This window comes from Pipistrellus hanaki, assembly GCF_964339955.1.
Source record: "Pipistrellus hanaki genome assembly, chromosome: 5".
Classification (NCBI taxonomy): Eukaryota; Metazoa; Chordata; class Mammalia; order Chiroptera; family Vespertilionidae; genus Pipistrellus; species Pipistrellus hanaki.
In genome coordinates, this window is record NC_140507.1 from 56,769,196 (window position 1) to 56,784,016 (window position 14,821).

At 34.7% G+C, this 14,821-nt stretch overlaps 1 protein-coding gene across 1 annotated transcript in view; it reads left to right on the top strand.

Moving 5' to 3' along the window:
• Window positions 1-14,821, top strand: part of FSTL5 (follistatin like 5) — a 541,528-nt gene that overhangs the window by 449,454 nt on the left and 77,253 nt on the right. Inside the window, exon 11 of the mRNA XM_084884381.1 lies at window positions 13,191-13,217. Within this exon, the coding sequence (XP_084740507.1) occupies window positions 13,191-13,217 (27 nt within the window). The remainder of the gene's footprint in view (window positions 1-13,190; window positions 13,218-14,821) is intronic.

The window sequence follows — 14,821 nt, forward strand, 5'->3', positions numbered from 1 at the left end:
CTAATATATAAAACTTTTCTTTTTATCATTGTCACTGGCAGCATTATATTTGGAAATACTGGGCTATTACAACAATTCTTACTTAAGGATTAACTTAAATACATTAATATAATTTGACTATTATGAAATAAAATTAATTATAAGATTCTTTAAAAGAGTATTTCAATTTGTTAAGCTCTACAAAAAGATTTCTGAATGGCCTGGTCAGTGTGGCTCAATTATTGAGCATCAACCTATTAACCAGGAGGTCACGGTTCCATTCTGATCAAGGGCACATGCCAGGTGGTGGGCGTGATGCCCAGTATGAGGCATGCAGGACGCTTTGGATTAGTGATTCTCTTTCATCACTTTTTAAAAAATACATTTTATTGATTTTTTTTTTTTTTTACAAAGAGAAAGTGAGAGGGATAGAGAGCTAGAAACGTCGATGAGAGAGAAACATCAGTAAGCTGCCTCCTGCACACCCGCTATTGGGGATGTGCCAGTAACCAAGATACATGCCCTTGACAGGAATTGAACCTGGGACCCTTCAGTCTACAGACCAACGCTCTATCCACTGAGCCAAACCGATTAGGGCTCTCTCTCATCATTGATGTTTCTATAAATCTTTTCTTATCCCTTCCTCTCTGAAATCAATAAAAAAATATTTTTTTAAAGATTACTGAGTGAACAAATTATGTTCTCATATATATATTAATAACCATTATAAAAATGCAATGAGTGCAGTTCACAATACAGGGATTTACAATAGAAATATGCTAAAATGTAGCTATTCATACCTTAATATTTCAAATAATATATATGCTTTAGAAGTATTTGCCTGTTTTAGAAGTAGAGGAAAGGGTCTTAAAACAGATTCAAATATGGCTCTTTTACATATAAAGAGCCAGTTTGAATATGTTATCACCAATTTTGTAAATAGAATAATATATTTTGGTAATAGAGACAAAGTAATTAACTTTTCTAGTCTTTATTTACTATTTTCTTTAAAAAATAGAGAAGATACTTATTTAAAAGGAATAATTAAATAGATTTAATATTATGTCAGTAGGACCTTAATATTTACAGAGGCTAAAAATCAATAAATAGCATCACCTATAAAAAGGCATGGGTGAAGTTAAATACAGCAGTCATTGATTAATAATTTTTATACTCACCCAATATGAGAGAGAATAATAACAAAGAAAATCCATAATTACAAATAAGGTGTGGACATCATAGCCAAGGTGAAATTTTCGTCCTGATGATTATGAGCTAAGTGCTAGAATAAAAAAGAACCAAATAAAAACAAATATTTGAGGAAAACTGAGATAAATTAATAAATGAAAAATATGGTTAATTTTATTTAAAATTTACTGAGTATTATTCAATAGAGCTTTTTAAATCTGAGTGGACAATTCACATTTCTTTTGTAAAGCAAGAAACAAAACAAAACAAAACAAAACTAATACTTGTCACAAACATTTACACATTCATAAGCTTATTATGAAATAAAATGTACTTAGGATAATCAGAGTCATGTCAAGATTAACCATGCTTGATAAGCATTTATTATCTTATGAGCTTTCATTATTTATATAAATTCTAATATCCATGCTCTCAATTTGGCCAATGACATTGTCACATGCTGCAAAGAAACTTATTCCATAAATATTTTCATCTCTTGATCCAGAACACACTGAAATTATCTGCCTTATGATTTCTATATCTGAAGGCTATATATTTAAATAACATCCTTTCAATGTCATTAAATAGAACTGTTCCTAAGACAATGCTATTTTTGCACAATAATAAAGCCTTGTTATCTTAAAAGTTGCCATGTGATCTGAAAGTCATAGAACTTACTTTACAATTATCATAATAAATTTGGTATCTGTGTTGCCTATAAAGCAAAAGAAGACTCAGAGCTTTTATTTTGACTTATCGCCTACATTTTGTTGGCAAGACATTATTTACCTTTAGGGGAGTGTTACTATCCTCTTGTATCACACACTGCCAATTAGCCTAATTTACTTTGATAAAATTAGGCAGGTGATGATGATATTTTTTATATTACTTTAGGCATGAGGACTAAATAAGTTTAGAGACTGAAGGTGCTAAGTATAAAATCTCTATGAAACTTAGAAAATGCCATTTCACATCCACAAGAATACCACCAATTAAAAAAAGCTATATAACACTGAGACTTGAAAATATTTGGGGAAAAATGAATCATTATACATTGCTAGTAGGAATGTCAGTTCACCACCCTTTGGAAAACACTTTGGTATTATACTATTAGAGTTGATTTTGTCTTTGCTATGCAAACCAGCAATCAGAGGTAGCAGAGAAACACCAAATTGCCAGATAATTATTTAGGAAGAACCTGCCATGTATTTAATATTTTGCTATAATTTATAATTACTTTTTAATTACTTTCACATCTTCATAGCAACCAAACTAATTTAATTTAAATACTTTTTACAATGGCTGCAATTTGATTTATACAGTTATTAATAAATCTGTGTGAAGCTAGCTACCTTCACAATACCTGAATACCATTATCAGGATTACTCTAAAATTACCTGTTTCTTGTCTACTATAAAAAGGATTTTACAAAATTTATAAAGTGAATAAGAGTTTTCATTATAAGGAGAGCAAAAAATCTATAGGGAACAATAGTTTGCTCATTTGTGCTTTCACTGATTAAATATTTATTGAGGAAAGAACAAACACAAACCATGTTGCTAGCATATGAATAGCACTGAATCAGACAATCCTGTCCTCCCAGATAGCCTATAGTACAGTTTAGTTCAGAAAGGACAATCATAAAACATGGTAGAAGAAAATAATTATAATAGACATACAAGCCACTCATGATAAGATTGCAGACACAGAAAGATCAAATTCCAAATGAGTCGCATAGTCTTTATTGAAGTGATGACTTTCAAGATGATATTTTGTGGATATATTCATACTTCCATACCTAGAGACTTAGTAAAAAGTATTACAAACCCAGGGAAGACTCATTAAGTCCATGGTGGAATTCACTGACTTTATGTTATATATAATCAGAAAATATTTGCTAGTATCTTGCAATACATGATAAGAATGAATTGTTGGAAAGAACTAGATGAAGGGAGGCCTTGACATGCATGTATAGAAAAAGAAAAAGTCAAATTAGGAGTTATTTAAATGCCATATTCCTACAAAGATAAAGTGTCTACATATTCATTATATAGTGTTTTTTCTACAGATATCACAATAAGCATTTTTTTTCTACATCTCATTGTTAACATATACCAGTAGAAGGCATTTGAGGTGTGATTTTTGTTTTGTTTTTGTCAGATTTTTGTTTTGTTTTTTTAATTACCTGGGGAGAATTAACCAAGTTTGAATAACCATCAAATAGTCTTGTATGTTTACCATTTAATCTCAAAATGGAATACACATTTTGAAAAGTCATTGCAGCATGTTGCTGGAACACAATTAGTGTGACCATTCAATGAGGTTGGATTATCTTCTCTTACCCAGCTTTTGAAAAGCTGTTTGACATAATAACACTTCCCCAAAGGTGATGTTACTTGGTTAATCAGTTTATTTGAACTGATATGAAGAAAACTGCATCCTCTATCTATAATAATAAATATAAATAAATAATAAATATAATTATAGATGCAAAATTAATTACTGTCAACTTCATGCCTTACAGTCCTCTGAGCAATCTTTACCTCATGTCATCTATACAATTGGTACAGTGTTGGCCAGACAGAAAATTCTGGCTACAGACCCTAATCTGAAAACGTTCTGTGTGATATTGAAGCAAGTGGAAGCTTGGCTCATCAATTTATTTTTAGAACATTAGTTGACTCCAGATTACTTAATTAGCCACTTATGTTTTAACACATACTTGGTCTATTTTGCTCTTTTAGATTAATCTAAAATAAAAATTAACTCAGAGACATTTGTAGAAATGTAATTTTAATATATCTAATGTTCTAAAATACTTGGGACAGTGTCTAGCACAATAATGAAGGCTGAATAAGTGTTGTTCTGATTAGCATTATTATTATTCTGGGTCAGCAGTTATTAACTTTAATGTTTTTTAAATAGATTGAACAATGAGTAAAAATGATGTATCCCCGGCTGGTGTGGTTCAGTTGGCTGAGCATCGTCCTGTGCCCCAAAAGGTTGCCAGTTCAATTCCCAGGCAGGGCACATGCCAGGGTTGCAGGGAGCATTCAGGAGGCAGCAGTTTAATGTTTTTCTCTCTCCCTCTTCCTACCTCTCTCTCTGTCGGTGAGGGGGGGGGGGGGGCGTGGAGGGGGAGAAAGTAAAAGTGATGGTACCCCATGCTAGATATGGGACTAGTCAAGAATTACAAAGTAGATATTTTATATTTATATTTAATAGCAAATTATTTGGGGGTTAAGGTATTTTCAATTCAAGAATGAGCAGTCATTAAGGTTTACATGTGTGTGGAGTCCGTGATATGAGAAGGCTCCAGCAGAAAATGCTCACACATTTCCATGCCAACATTCCTCTTACCCCAGCTACGGTTGGCTACACTCTGCTACTTGGCCCAGTTTCTTTGTTCTTCTTGTCACTTCTCTGCTGAGCATCTTTGACCCCATCCACTTTTTCTCTGTGCCAGTAACTGCAGCTGCTAGAATATCATCGATGCCTGTTTTTAGTTCTGCCCTTTTTTTTTTCAGTGTTGACAATGGAGGGAAGAAGAGCAGCTGGCATTGTTCTGTCTTATTAACACAGAATCTGTATTGTGTGGGATAGGACAGGAAAGAAGGGGAGAGAGGACAGATAGAACTAGAGGAGACCAGAGCAGTTTATTCCATTCATGATGTTCCACATTTGTTTCTCCATTGGAATGATTCAAAGTAGTGTTTCAGCTCCCAGTGGCAGCAATAATGTTTCAAATAAAGAATATATTTTTAAAATAATATGGGCAGAACTCCAAATTCCTCATTTTAATATGTAGTGGTGGGACATCTTATTTCCTTCTTTACCTAGTCTTAGACATTCGATGTCACTTAATTTTCCTTTGTAACATGATGAGAAAGAACTGTGTTTTACAACCTCATTTACAGGCATTCAAAAGTAGTAATGACAATGTCTCCACAGAGAAGACTTTAGGTTCCTGAAATATTAGAGATTTAAAGGCAGGTAGTATTATGACCAGGAGTTTTAATGGAGCAAAGTAAGAAGCATGTTAGTTATTACAGAAAAAAATAAAAAGATCTGTGGATGACTTGAGACATTTTTCAGTTAAATTGTATTTTCCTTCTTCTTGAAATATACTCTTGAACTGATTCCTAATATATGTTTTTCGAAACACCGTGACTTGCACTTCAGCTGAATGATATTTTAAAAACAGGACGGTAAATTCTAATAACTAGAAACACACCACTCAAGAATTTTAGGAAAACATAAATTAATAAATGACAATATCATAAAGAGTTGACAGCAAAACTGGGCTTATTATGTCATTTTAAGCTGAGCCTGCCATTCTTTCTGTGCCATTGTAAGCAAAAAAGGGGACCTTTTTTTTTTTTTTTTTTTTTTTTTTTTTTTTTTTTTTTTTTTTAGGAAGTACTGCTTTCATAATTAAGTAAGAAAGGAATAAAACTATCCCAGGAAAAATACAGTAAGAGAGGCCTCAGGCTGAAGTTGAGTTGTCCAGTGCAAAATAATCCTTTTCAATAGGAAGTCGGTGAACAAATCAGACGTGCAGGATCCGGGTAACTCACCTTCCCGGGACCATCAGGGTACTTCCTAACTTAAGTTTGCAAGTTCTTTTATGATTAAACTGCAATTCTTTTATGAAAGTTATTATTAGTTTGACATGAAAATTCTTACTTCATAACCCAGACGTCTGGGCTCTGTCCTGAAACTGTACAGGAGCTAAATATAAAGGACTTGGGGGGAGAACTTGTCAGTCATCTTTTTAATCCAATTACACAGGCCCTCCCCGATATGGGATGGGAATTTAACACATTGAGAAAGTCAGTGTTTACATTTTGTAACAGGGGCCAAGGCTGGTGCTTCCTGTGCCTAACAGCAAATCAAAATCAACACGACTTCACTTTCATCAGCACATTGTAAACACTGGAGGCTTTATAAAGGCCAGATTCGATTTGACTGCAGAACTTGCCATTGGCCTGTTGAGGCTTCTAATTTTTGACTGAAGGGGCATGTTGTCTACTTAAAAGGGTAAGGTATATGAATGAGTTAAAAGGCAAAGTTTTCTTCTGTTTAGCCCATTAATAGCAATTGTTTAATAGTGTCTTGTTTAGACCAGCTGGCATGACTCAACATCCACCTATGAATCAGAAGTGAATTTGATTTCCGGTCAAGTTACCTGCCTATGATGCATGCTCGATCCCCAATGTGGGGTGTGCAGGAGGCAGCCAATCAATGATTCTCTTTCATCATTGATGCCTCTCTCCCTTCCTCTCTGAAATTAATTAAAGAAAACATATTTAATAATAATAATAATGCCCTGTTTATTGTTTGTCATGTTAAAGCTACAGTCAATCATTTGTGTTAAGAACTATCAAGTTTCTTTCTAACTGTGGTCAGTTTAGGATTTTTGTATTAAGAGAAGTTTAAGTGTTGGCAGTCTGGCTAGGAGGATGTTAGCTGGAAACATTTTCTTAACACTATGTTTGCTTCCTAAACAGTCTGTTAATGCCAATGTGGTGTGGCATCCAAGACGGTCCTAAAGATCCTCTTCTCCTGTTATCCACACCCTTGTAGCGTCTTCCTGCATTGAAATAGCTCAGATACCTATCACATAGAAGGTAGGATGAAGGTGGAGGATATGACTTCTGAAGCCAGGTCATAAAGGGCCTTATGGCTTCTGCCTTGCTCTCTTGGATCACTGATTGGGGGAGAAGCCAATCGCCAGTATGTGTGGATGTTTAAGCAGGTTTGGGGGGAATCCCGTGAGTCAAGAACTGAAGCTTCCTGCCAAAGGCCACCACCAAATTGCCAGCATACAAGTGAGGCCCCTTGGAAGTGGATCTTCCAGCCATACCAAGCCTTCAGATGCCCAGAGCTCATTTAGATACTCCAAATTAGAACCCGCCCAGCCACCCCACCCCACAAGACCACAGATGCTTTTTGTTGTTTTAAGCTGCTAAGCTGGAGATATTTTTTACGCATCATGCAACAGCCACTGCAGATACTACGCTCACTTAGTTTGCTATTGGTACAAGAGATGGATATAGTTTTTACTTGTTTGGCATGCTGGCTTTCATTGATTGACATGGCAGCAATTCCTATGTTGTGTTGGCTTCAATAAGGCTTGTTTGGTGACCAAGAGTAAACTCTATATGGTTAAGTATAGGTTATTTTAGAATTGATGTGAATGTTACACTGGTAACGTGGAGCAGTCAGTGATGTATCCACATTCAGAACGCAGAACCTGACATTACCTAGTCAGGTGACTGCTGATCCTCTCATTTCTCCTGTGGGTTGTATAGTCCCTTCTGGACTTTCATGTCTTCTTGAGTCCTTCTGTATGTTATCACAAATTATCATAGCCCTGACTCTATGCCATGGTGCCTTTACCCATGCATGTCTACAATTCTTGTTCTCTGTGCTTTTTATTTTCTAACATGATTTCTTGATTCAAGCCACACCCCCCCCACCAAAGTACCTTATTATCCCATTTTATCACTTTACTAGAGGCCTAGTGCACAAAATTCATGCATGGGGGTAGGAGGGGGGGGGAGGTCCACTCAGCACAGCCTGTACCCTCTCCAGTCCAGGACCCAACCTTGCAGATTGGGCCTAAATCGGTAGTCGGACATCACCCTCACAATCTGGGACCAGCCTGCCTGCTTGATTGCCCTTAACTACCGCCCGCTGCTAGCCTGGTCACCCCCAATTGCCCCCCGCTGCTAGCCTGGTCACCCCCAACCTGCAGGACAGGTTACCCCACACAGCCTGCTGTTTGGTCATTTGGTCACCTCTCACTGACCCTCCTGCAGGCCTAGTTACCTTACACAGCCTATTTGGTCCTTCATTCAGTTGCAATGGTTGCTTAGGCTTTTATATAAATATAGATAGAAATTAAACCATCTGTTTCTGGCCAGTGTCTAGGTTGTATGCCCTAGTGGAAGTTAGACACTATATCCTAATCAGATAATGTTAGACACTAGTTTGGAAACCTGTGTAGTCACAGAGGACAATTTCTTCAATTAGTGCCAAAAGAATGACACTTTGACTTAAAAGTGGTTTTGAATTTGGCATATGGCAGGCAATGTACTTGACATACATTACATAGCTTTCCATCCTAAAAATAGTATGTTTTAAATATCTCACTTCATTCTCCATATGTACATTCAAACAAATTTCAACTGCCCTAACATTAACCATACATTTTTTCACTTACATTTAATTTTACCTACATTTTTTAAATGTCATCTTTTTTCGTTTGTCTTCTAAAGTTGTCAATTTCTCAAATCCAAAGGAGAAGCAGTCAATAAGACATATAGCTGAAATGTTATCCTCAGATAAATATAGAATAAAAAATGTTTTGCACTGCTGAAAACATTACACTTTCAGAGGAAGATGACAAGCAAAACTTGTATTTAGTTGAAAAGCCAAGCAGTTTACACATGAGTAGCCAAGAAAAACACTAGTAACTGTTCAGTACTATAGCTATGTAGTGAACTCTCTTATTGCTGTTGCTTATATGATATTCAATTCTCCACATGTATTTCTACATAGAATATCTAATTGGAAATTTATTACTTTGAATATAATAGCAAGTCTACAATAGATAAAATAAGGTAATCTATTAAAAACATTAATAAAGATTCTGTTGCTAGTGTCCAGGCATCTCCATGGAACCACATTTTCATTATAAGGCATATGTTATCTTCAGAAAGAATTTGACATTTCAGCTGTCATGAATAAGTACTAAATTACTGGGGGGGTCAGTAACTGTGAGGTTTTTGTTTTCTAGTTACAAAGAAAAGCTTTTGGAACAGAAAATTTACTTGTGTTATAGTAAAGAATGCATTCGTGTTTCACGGGATTCCATATGTAGAAAAAAAAGTCAGTAAGCCCAACAGTTAGTTGTACACAGGCTAGCAATAAACAAAAATGTAAGCTGGTTTAAAGAAAAACTAGAAGGAAATTAGGTGAATAATTCTGCTAAGAATATTACTGTCAGTTTTAACATAAGAATAAAGACTACGAGAGTCTAAATGACTGATGTTTGAAATGTGCATTGAATATAGCACAGGCATAACATGGGAGACATCCATGCCATGCTAAGGACTCTGGCTCATATACTAACACATACACACATGTGCGCACGCACCCACACACCTTTATGTGTTTTTCATCTTAAGGGTGGCGGTATGAAGCCTGAATGTATTATAGGTAGCTGTTTATATTGTATGAAGGATAAATTAGTATGACAAACAAAACCATTCCCATATGTAAATAACAGTCCAAATAAAATAACATTCCTTTTATTGATAATTACTTTTATTCATAAAAATTGTTATATTGATCTCTTTGGTATGGCAGAAAGTGTGTACTGTTGTAACCCGATTCAACATTTAGGGTTTGACATTTGAGGTTTACCTAGTGTAGGAAAGAAAGGTTTCAAGTAGTGAGGCCTGACTGGAGCAGGGAGGGAAAAAGCAGAGAATCTGGGAAGAACAGATCTTGGCTTATCGGGGCTTATTGATTTGATACAAAAGAAATCAAACATCCAGTATGGTCATTCATGATACTAATATAATCCCTGCCTCTATCCTTAGGTTATTCTGATCTTAGAATTATCATTTTAAGTATCATGGTTATTTTTATTCAATTTTATGCTTTATGTTCAATTTAGATATATTTCCTCAGATTTTGTTATGAAATCCAGATTATCAAATTTATAGTAAAATGTCTGTATTAATTTAAAATCATTACAGCTACAGGTATTCCTTCCTTCTGCCTTCCCTCTCTCCCTCTTTTCATTCTTCTCCTCTTACTTATCTATCACCTATCTATCATCTATCATCTATCTATCTATCCATCCATCTATCTTGCTTTTCAGTTAAGTCTATACCTTATCTTCTGGCTAAAACTCTTTGGGCCCACATGTTGAATTAGTATTTTTGTAGTTTATATAAATTGTGATTACATTTTATTTTTTTAAATATTTAATTTATTGAAGAAAGTTTTGGATTTAAACATGTTTTCATATTTTCTCTATTGTTGTCTGAATATGGCTAAGCTATTAATACCTATTGGCATATATATACAGAATAGAGACTTTATTTTCTAATGTACTTTGATGCCACTCTGGAAAATCTTTTAAGACATCTTGAAAAGAAAATACTTTCTGTTTGTGTAGTTTAGTATTTGTTATAAAAATATTAATTCAGTCTTAAAGTTATATTATTGAAACTTTGTCCTTTTTTTTCTTCATTTTCCAAACATTAAGAGTGAAGAATAAAAAAGCAGAATGTGGCTGTGGTTTTATCAATGTTGTACCCAGTCGTAATAGTTTCTGCCTCATGTTATACTGCTATGTATTTGATTTATATAATTTTAAGTTCAATATGTAGTGCCTTTAATTTTATCTTCTCTAATATTAATATCACAAACCATGTACTTTTTGGTACTTTCTCATAAGTTATTGTTTATCTTAAAAATAAACCATCCTTATTTTTAAGTTCTTAGTCCTTTAAAATAGCAGTGCTTTGATATATTGCTAGGGTTTGTGCATGCTTTTGCCCATATCGATAAATTATATCTCTAAAATTCTCACTCAATTTGCTCTTATTCATCTTTTAGATGTCACCATCAGCATTATCATTAAGGAAGTTTCCTCCAGTCTCAGATTAGACTACGTCTAATCCAACTGTTCAAAACATTCCAATGACTGCTTCTCTTTTTTATAACATAGAATTTGCAATTTTTTCTTTACCATGATTTGGGTACTGTTTGTTCACTTTCCCTTCCTTAACTAAAATAGATGCTCTATTAGCACATAGCTGGGTCTGTTCTAATCTGTGTATTGAATACATTATCTGGCATATGCTAGGCTTCACTCAATAAGTGAATGAATGGAGATATGAGTGATCATATGTCTAATTACCGTTCTTATAAACTAGAAAAATAATGATAAGGGTAATCGTGGCTCAACCTTTCCTGAGCCTCCAGAAGAAAAGTTTATCTCCTTGATATCATGTACAAGACTTTCATGATTTTATCATGGGCAAATACTGTGGCCTCAAGTACACATTTTTGCCTTCCAACTATATTCAATTACTTAAATTTCTCTAGATGTATTATGATGTGCTCTGTTAGTATACCTTAAATGTCTCTAGCCATGGTCCCTGCCCTCCACATTCCTTTTCTGAGCTTGGATGACATTATCTTTCTTGAATATCACCAACCCAATGAAGCTATCCCCTGATTTGCTACCCAACCTCTACCCCTCAGAGATAATCATTCTGTCCTGTCCCCAGCCACTGATCCTGGTATTTGTTTATTTGATTGGACTTAACACATGGTCATAATTATTTGTTAGCATGGTTCTCTCCCTTCACAGGCCTATGTCCTCTCCTTGCAAATAGAACTGTTCTTTTCATATACATGCCAAACACACTCTAAACCACAAGAATAGCACCTTGAAATCCCCTGAGGAGATATACATGTCATGTGTACATGTTTGAATAAATATTCTTAAGGAATTAAGAACACCCAAAATCACACACAAAAAAATGCTTACTCTACATATATATGTATTTAAAAACATATATGTATTTAAAAACATGCTGAAAACTGCATGCTTGGTCCTTCAACCTCGAGCTAGGAGTGCTGGACATCCATCATGGGTATTCAGTTTTTTAAAAAATAAGTGATTATGCTTTAAGATGGTTAAAATATTTAGGGAGTAATTATATGTGTATGAGATTTTCTGTTAGTTACACTTTCTTGTTACTTATATTATTTTGCTTTGAAAACATAGAAATTGGATAACTTTGAATTAGTAAGGCAGGCATATTTTTCCTTGAAAATATTTCTACTGGTATTCTCTCTTTATTTCTGTCTCACTATTTTAACTCTACTGATTTAACACTGTGCCATCCTAATAAATATAAAGATCTATAATATGTGGCGTCATGACCCAACAGGCCACCCGGTCACATGAAGTGCATGGAGCACCTCTCCGTCCCCTCTCTTCCCCAGCCCCCGAGCCGCTCACCATGAGGGGGCGCTGGCGGTTCGGTAGGACTGGGGACTGTTGAGCAGCCATGGCGAGCTGCTTTGCGGAGTGGCCTGAGCTTAGGGGAGCAGTCACCCAGGCAGCAGCAAGTTCCACAAAGCAGTCACAAGGTGAGAGAGCCTCCCAGGGCAGTGGTGGGGCCAGGGGAGTTTAGCGGAGCATCCAGCTGCAAGATTCACCTAGCAGTCAAAACAGCGTGGGGAGCCTTGCAGAGCAGTAGAGGGGCCATGAGCATGGCAGAGCATCCTGAGGCAGGGAGCTTCACGTAGCCTAGCAGGACGGCAGAGGCCATGCATCGGAAGCCAGGCCAGGCCTAGGGACCCTAACTGCGCACGATTTCGTGCACACTGGGCCTCTACTGTTTAATAAACATATTGTCTAGAAACAAGTTAATAAGACACCCCCCCCACACACACACACACATATATATATGTATATATATCATTCTGTCTTGTTGAAAGAGTGAAAACGTATATTTACTTAAAATAAGCAACTTTTGTGTTCAAAAACCTATGTTTATAAGAAATCTTACTTAGGAATATTGAGAATTATAAAAATATAACCTTTTCAGTTAGTAACTTTTAATGATACTGTCAAATAAACAAATAGTTTCACTGTCAATGCTTATTCTAAAGCTGCATTTCAATACAATTAACTTAAAAATTCCATTCTTTTCAATGATGCATAAAATGTTCTTTGTTTATTATCAAAATCTTTATGCCAAAGAAGAATAGGCTATTTCAAGAAATGAATGGAACATTGTTAATTATTGCCAGCATTTTTACTGTTTTGTTCATTTTAAAGTAGTTTGTTGAATTCACTTCAGTATTTTTATGTATATTCTCTGTCTCAGAGACTGTGACCTCCTTAATAGTTATTTACATTGCTGTGCAACTGAAACTCTCTTTACTCACTTTTCCTTCTCTTTCTTTTTAACATGCTGCAGTAGCTAACATATTATGGAGAGAAGAAGGTACTAAATTCTATTATTTCTTATATTGTTGTGATTATTTTGCCTAATCTTTTAGTATGTATGTTGACTATCAGTTTTAATAACCAGTTTTTATTTTGAGCCAATATTTTTATTTGATTATATTTCAACATTTTTGTGTAAACCTCTACATTAAATATATTAATACCACTCATCAGCTTGAATCATAATTGATAATTGATATACAGCCAGGAAATTAAATTACAATATATTTAAATACTTTTAAGAGTATAAAGTTAAGTTAAAAAATAAAATAATCTTTAGTTAAACAATTTACATAATAAGCTCTCATTACGTTAGGAAAAGAACAAATATAAAAACTGTTGCCTTATTTAGGGAATATAATAAACTATTTAACAAAATGGGTTGTAAACTTGAAGGACCTGGGTTTAAATTCAGTTTCCATCAATAGGGCCTTTTTATGCAATAATATTCTTATTTCAAAAATAAGGATATTAATACTCATAGGATTATTGTCAGTTTTTAAATATAATCTACATTCAATAAATGTATCTACTGTCATTTATTATTATTATTATTGTTATTTTTTTTTTACTTAACCACAAAGGCTGGAAAGTGTTAGACGAGGTACTCAAATAGCCCATCAATGTGTTTTTAATTATATTCTAAGGAGAAAATTGTCTATACAATCATTACACTCCAGGTAAACAATGACGCAAATTATTGTTTTTACAGTCCATCCAAAGCAAACTTTCTCTTCCCCAATTACAGCTTTCCACATGAGCTGAAGGCTTTGCTACCTTTGAAGGCCATTAATCATAATATTCAAGTAATTTTTTGAAAATATATGCATTTTAATTTTGTTCTCAAAGATGAAGGATGCCACCTCCCTCCTTTTTGGTATTTGTTGTTACTTAAATCATTTATATAATCTCCTTTTTAAGGGCTAGATAACTAAGGAGGTTCTGGTGTAACTATACCCTCTAATTCATTTCACTTAGATATTTCACATTTGAATGTACACATTCAATTATAATTGAAATTATCATTGACATATCTGTTGGATAACATGTCTTTGTATTATCTTTGCTCTTGAGATTAAACAAATATTTCTCTGAGCATTTTAAAAATTGATTTTATTTAATCATTATAATGGAAGGAATATTACTTAAGGAATTTGAAATCAGGTGCCATAGATCTGGCCTTTCTTGTTAGTTGCTGGGAAAAATTGGATGAGTTATTTCACCTCACTGAGCCAAATTTGATCTAACAGTACTTGAAATAGAGTTGGAATTCTCCTAGTTAATCTTTGATATGTAAAATTTAAAGTATGGGAAACAGTTATGCCTTATAAATTGATTTTGTTTAATAACCACCATGAACATTATTGCTTATAATAATTATTAATTTGCAATACATAATAATAAAGGTGTAATATGCTAATTAGACTGGACAACCTTCCAAACAAAGCCAGGGCTGTGAGGGAAGCCCGGTTCGCGGGTGCCAGAGGGAAGCTGGTGCCAGCAGCAGGGAGAAGGTTGGCCTACTCTTGCATGAATTTCGTGCATTGGGCCTCTAGTAATAATACAGTAGCATTCTTCAAGCTACCCCCAAAGTAGTAGAGG